Source organism: Centruroides sculpturatus, unplaced genomic scaffold (assembly GCF_000671375.1).
Source record: "Centruroides sculpturatus isolate CEXI.00-Female unplaced genomic scaffold, Cexi_2.0 scaffold2138, whole genome shotgun sequence".
In the NCBI taxonomy this organism is placed as follows: Eukaryota; Metazoa; Arthropoda; class Arachnida; order Scorpiones; family Buthidae; genus Centruroides; species Centruroides sculpturatus.
In genome coordinates this window covers 26,768-33,587 of record NW_019386425.1, presented here as the reverse complement: position 1 = coordinate 33,587, position 6,820 = coordinate 26,768, and the positions used below count along the sequence as shown (strand labels likewise).

Here is a 6,820-nt window from a genome sequence, read left to right as displayed (position 1 = left end):
AATACTAGCTGGCCATATATTTCTAAACATTTTTCAAAAATTACGTTTTTTATTGCAATTTCCACCCCCCCCCGACTTAATTAAACGTATATATAATAAAATCTATTAATTAAAAAAATTAAAAAACTATTGGAGGTTGTTTTTGACATCAGAAAGTAGCTTTAAATAGCTTTACCAAAGTCAAATCCGTGCACTACAACTTTAGAATGATTAATTAATTTTGATAAAAAAATTCCATTAAAAAACAATTAAGCCTTAATCTAGCCTTATCAAAGGCTAATTAAAATCGTGATAAAAATTTTTTTGCGCAGGTAAAAATTTTTGAAAAAATTTGGAGACAAAAAAATTCCAAAAATTCAAAAAAAAAAAAAAAACAAATTTTTGGGGGGCCGAAAGGACCGAGTTTTATGTAACGCTATGTAACCTGCCCGAGTTAACTCGGGGTATCGGTTTAAAAGGGTTAAAAAGATGCACAAATGGTTTGAAATCATAAATAATTGTGTATAAATTAATGTAAGATGATCTATAACTGGTGAATACATTCAGTTCTTAACTTCCTATAGCCAAAACTAGTGCAATTAAAAAATTATTTCTGGATCCAAACAATTGCATTCACTGATGGCATGTACAATACAATTATTAAATGTAAAATGTAATAGTGTAATAATGAGTACACTGTTTATAACAATGACTGGTATATGTGGTGTGGCTAGAAAATAATGAGACTGTGATCGCCTGCACACAATGATCACACATGGGTCAAAGTGAGTGAGTGGATGGGTAAATAACCTTAAACAAGTTAGAACAAGCACAGTAAGTCTCAATTTGCTACTGCTATTAGATTGCTGTGAGTGGATGTGTTGTTAGCATGCATTGGAAAAATGGAGAGTTTGAAAAAGGAGCAGAGTATCAACCTGAAATTTTTGGTGAAATTGAAAAAACTGCCACTGAATCTTTGTACCTGCTATATGAAGCATACAGAGACACATGTTTTTGTCATATATGTGATTTTGAATGGCACATAATAATTTCTGAGGGCTGAGAGAATGTGAAAGATGAACGTTCTGGACAGCCCAGCATGTCATAAACCAAAGAAAACATACAAAAAGTGGAACAAATTGTGAACCAATACTACTACAAAGAAGTTCTGGAATCTTTGTGGGAAAGGGTCAGAAGAAAGTGCCAACACTTGTGGCAAAATGGTTTCATCCTTCATCAGAACAATGCACCAGCCCATTCTGCTCTGTCAGTGAAGCAGTTTTTGGCCAAGAAAGGATTCACACTACTTGAACACCCACCGTACTTGCCTGACCTCGCTCCATGTGACTTTATGTTTTCCCTAAAGTCAATTCTGTTCTGAAGGGACACTGTTTAGATTCAATTTCTGCTGTCAAGAAAAACAGATGAAGCTTCTGCATTGCCTTACAGGTGGTGATCTGCAGCACTGTTATGATCAGTGGAAGTTGCAAATGCAGTGCTGTGTGGAAGCAGAAGGATTGTACAGTACATTGAAGGGAAACACAACGTAAAGTGAGTATATGAGTATACTACTCAAAATTTAAAGTTCCAGCATCAGGCTCATTATTTTCTAGCCACACCTTGTATTCGCATTTTACCATTACTTGGATTTGCATCACTTGAAAAAAACTAAAAATGAAACTTACTATCTTTAAAGTTGCTCAGTCTGGACAATCATTCTAACCTTAATTTTCTAATATGGTTAAAGAGAATTAATAATAAATAAAATAAATAGAAATCAAGAATAAAACAATTTCATTGAAGATTATAATAGTCGTGCAGTATAATTTTGGTTTCTTTGGAATTGGTTGGATACTTGCATTTTTGTGAATCTTTGTTAATAAAAACACTAATCAACTAATTACAATATTAAATGTTGGTTTGAAGGATTCGTTATACATAGAAGCCATTGCTGCATGTATTATGGTATGTATGCACATTAACTGATTACAATATGTAAGTTCATTTATGTTGTTTAGCACTGTACTCAATTATTACCATTACTCTTAAGCCATGGTCAAACCATGCAATTTCCAGCCGCACAGGCGACTGCAACTGTAACAAGCGTGAGTCTTCTCATGGTCACACATTATTTGCTGAGGTAGCAACTCAGAAACACTATAATAAACCAATAAAATTACAGTAGTTTGTTTTTGACTACTTTCGTGAGTTTCCCAACATTTTATGTTCTACTTCAGAGTATTTACGGAATTTTGGCCACTTTTCTTATTAAAATAGCAAGCAGTTCCTTTTCTGGAATGAATAAAAAAAAAAAAAAAAAGGTGATTATTATTATTTTGATAGAGCCGGCGAGAATACACGAAAAGATAAAATCTTCGATAAAACGAAAAATTAAAATCCTACAGGTATTCGTGAGCCTGAATAAGCTTGATCAATCTTGATTCTGTAAAAGTATTAATCCTCTAACTATCCACCATGACGATGAACTATTTTCAATGTTGTTACCGTATGACGTGGTACAAAGGCGTTTGCTGATTGGATACACGTTTGCAATCGTCGTGAGTAGAACAAACTTTTTGTTTCTAGTTGTGATTGCAGTCGCACTGGTTTTCGAACGGGGTTTACTAGTTAGCAGGAATAGCCATTGCGGTTGCTTGCATGGCTGGAAATCACATGGTGTGACCACGGCTTTAGGCTACGTCCTACGTGGCAGCATCCAGCAACCACAAATGGAAAAAATCTTAGTAAGCGCGTCCAACTCGCAAGTGCCTTCTGTCCAGAGTCGATGCATGTTGTTTACAAAATGGCAGTGAGACGACTTTGTTGAATGCTTGCTGCGGAAAATATAACAAGCATTAAAATGGTAAATTTGACAGGTAATTGTTATCACTAACTAGATACACAATAAATATAAAGAATCTTCATAGAATAATAAGTTAAAAGAAGTTTTTTTAAAACGTTACATTTACAAAATCATAAATTATTAAATTACATAAAAGATTATTAATTAAAGTACATACAACATATATACACAATTTATTTGTCATTCCATTTTCATTCATCTACAAAATCAGCCATTTTCTTTGTTGGAAGAGTGAGCAGTGGAAATGACTATCAAACTGGCGTGGTAGCTGCTTCCTGCACGAGCATGTAGAAGTGTCATCTGGTGGTCACTACACACTAAACACAGTTATTCTGGACGTGCACATTTGCTTGAACCAGTTTGTCCACTCCTCTTGGAAGCATGTTCACACTTGCAATCGCTGGATGCTGCCACGTAGTACATAGCCTTATGTTTAACTTACAATGAATTTCTGTTGTAAGTTGGGAACTACTTGCACTTTGCATCCATCTTGTAATTCTAATATTATATCAATGGCATCAATAGTGCATAGTATTCTGGACATTCTGCATTTTCTGAAAGTAGAATCAACATATAAATAAAATTTTTCCTATTTATTAAATTATGCTTTAAAGTTAAGCCAAAAAAATTTCAACTTTTAGTTATTTTAACACATTTACTGCCAACTATGAGTTAACTCATAGGTGACTGCTTATTTAAAGACACCACCTATGAAACAAAGGAAACAGAATATACGTAAACTATAATAATAAGTATATTATGTATTATATGAAGCAAAATATAGGAAATATCAAAAACAGGTAAAAAGAGAATTGACTAATTATAGTTGAAATGGATTTATTGACAAGATTATGCAAATTATTTGTGCACAAATTTAAAAAAAAACTGAAAAAAATTAAAATAAGTATTGAACAAAAAATAATCAATTTATTAATGAAAAAAAGAAAGCAGTTAATATGGTATAGTTATGTGAGAATACAAATTGCCAAGGATAACCATGGAATAAAACCACAAAAAAAATGAGGGAAAGACCTAATAAGAAGGTATAAATTTGTGAAAAATAGAGTAGGAAGAGAGAGAAACATTAAGGAAGAAATATATGTCAATATATAACAAGTAGAAAAATTATCTGAAAATCAGAAGTCATCAAATTTTCTGAACTGATTATGTATGTCTGTGAAGAAAGAGGTTGAATTTACAAATAACAGAACAGAATTTTTTTAACAATATATATATTTCTTTATTCATCCAGCTAATAAAAATTTTCATGGAGAACACTGAAGATGAATTATAAATCTATTTACTGAAACTAGAATTATATATAAATATGAAGAGAATAGAATAATTACAATATGCTACTACTAGATAAGTTTAAAGATTTTAAGTTTTCTATTTTTATAATTATAGGGAAGACTGGAAACCAGTTCTGACAATTAATTCAATAGTGTATGGATTGCAATACTTATTTTTGGTAAGTGTCATGATTTTTAGTGATATTTCAGTTTTAAAACTTTCATATTTTATTCATTCAACTTTTTTAAAATCAATTATAAAAAAATGACTTACTAAAATATATATATAATAGGAACCCAATCCAGAAGACCCACTGAACAAAGAGGCAGCTGAAGTGCTCCAAAATAACAGACGCTTGTTTGAACAAAATGTGAAAAAAGCCATGATGGGAGGTTATGTTGGTCTTACATATTTTGATCGATGTCTAAAGTAATGGAATTAGATATTATATTTTCTTTGGAAATGGACATTCTTGTGTCAAAAATTGTACAATGACTGTTCAAATTTTCATGAAAGTTTGACATCGGGATATGCTCTTCCATATAATTTGAATTGCCTACCATTAGATGCAAGCTGAGGAAAACACTGCTTGTATTTATAGGCCTTTATGTCAACATGGAGTTCTTTCATCTTATCAGTATGAGATTGCATGGTATCACAGCTGCTACTGACAAATATACAGTACTGACTTATAACCTATTTCCTTGCTCACATTTAAAAATACCCATTTGTGTACTGTCCACCATTTCTGACAGAATTTTCACTTTGCACCATTGTGGCCATCCAAATAAGCATTATGTTGATTAATTTGATTTATTTAAAGAAAAAAGAATCAGAAATTTAAAAAAAAAATAGTTTTTATAATTATCATACTGAAATTTTGTCAAAATTCAAACAAAATATCAACAAAGAAAAGAACTAATGTTGAGTAGAATTCAATTTCATTGCTTTGCCAGTTTATTACAATTTATTCATCAAATCTTGTATATGATCTATATTTGAATTCTTATTGTGGACTGTAAATGAAAATGTAAAACATAATAAAAGTATAATAACTTAAAAATATAATAATTGGTATTAAAATATCCAAAATGGTTTCATGATAAATTTCATTTTTGGTTATTTATTTTATTATTTATTGCTTATAATAAATATTTTGAAATTTTAATTTATAAAATGAATAGAAATAGTCATTGTTTAAACTGCATAATGTTTTGACTGTGGTTTATATCTTAATTTTGATGGCATTTGCAAAATATTGAATGTTAATTATTTCACAAATAAATTCAATAATCTTTTTTTCTTTTGTTTTTTAGAAATAGTGAATTTTGGTTAAAATTTTTCCTTTAAAAAATTACAAATTATTATTGTTTTTACAGTGATTCAAAAATATGATGTGATTTAAAAAATATGATTCAATTTTAATATTTTTTCAAAGTTAGAAATCAATAAGTGAAATATATCTATATTAACTCATAAATAGTTTTTCATAATTTTAAAAGCAATTTTATGAAAAGATAAAAACTAGACAAAAAAAAAATTTTTTTTTTGTATATATTCAATTTAAATTTACTATGGTTAGTTATAATGTCAATGCTTAACAATTATATATATTATTGTTTTGTGTTGATATTTTTGTACAAGCCAATTGCCAAATATTTTAGTAGTGAATCATATTAATATGTATATACTTAATTATATATATATAACTTAGAATAAATGAGAAGATATTTGTTAAAAATAATAATGTGATTTTATTGAAGGACTAAAATGGAATTGCAGTTTTCAACATTATGTAAATTGAACAAAGAATTTGATCTGTCAACTTATCCTAAAATAATGCTAATCTTATAAATAAAAGGGAAATTTTATTTGTGACATTGTTGTATCCTTATATTTATAAAACAAATACATCTACAAATGACTCAAGACATTGTGAGGCATTCGTAGGTATATTTGTTTTTGAATTTGTGGTGTTGAATTTATTCTTCTTTTCTATCAACTTTTCTTACTAAATTCATCTTTCTTTTTATTTATATACTTTTGTATGAACCTGTTATGTTATATTCTATAGCATCGTTTCTCAAACTGGGCGATAACCCTTGTTGGCGCTGGAGGCTTTCAGGGGGGCAGTAGAAGTCTCAGTGATTAAATATGAGTTTTATTTCTTCTCATTGAAACATTCTTTGATCTCAGAAATAGGACATGAGTCGCACCCTATCTATCCTATCCATATAATAATGCATGTTTAAACGTTATATTTGCAATAACTGTTTTTAAGATATACAATAGATGGTAATGTAAAAAGGTAAGTTAAAAATATGGGGCATTAGATTTTTTTTTAATGTCAAAGTGGACGGTGGTCGAAATAAGTTTGAGAACTTGTGTTCTATAGAAAAATTTACAACAAATTTCTTCCAAATAACCATAAAAGTTTATTTTATCAAAGATGTTTGTGACATTAGTCTACACATGAGTCCACCATTAAAATAACAATATGTTTAACATCACGTTCAGTTATGTCTGTTTTGGAAATAATAATTGTTCTATTTATTAATTCATATAAATTTAAGAATGTGATCTTAATAATAATAATAATAGTAATAATAATAATGTGCAACTGGCTAAGAGGTAGTGGTATCATTTAATCAGTTGCTATCCCTTCATCTGAATACCAGTAATGAT

General features: G+C 29.6%; 1 protein-coding gene across 1 annotated transcript in view; it reads left to right on the top strand.

Moving 5' to 3' along the window:
* LOC111614924 (NEDD8-conjugating enzyme Ubc12-like) overlaps positions 1-4,964 on the top strand; it is a 27,326-nt gene extending 22,362 nt beyond the window's left edge. Inside the window, exons 4-5 of the mRNA XM_023356296.1 lie at positions 4,250-4,313; positions 4,428-4,964. Of these exons, the coding sequence (XP_023212064.1) occupies positions 4,250-4,313; positions 4,428-4,568 (205 nt within the window). The 3' untranslated portion in view covers positions 4,569-4,964. The remainder of the gene's footprint in view (positions 1-4,249; positions 4,314-4,427) is intronic.
* Positions 4,965-6,820: the final 1,856 nt, after the last annotated feature.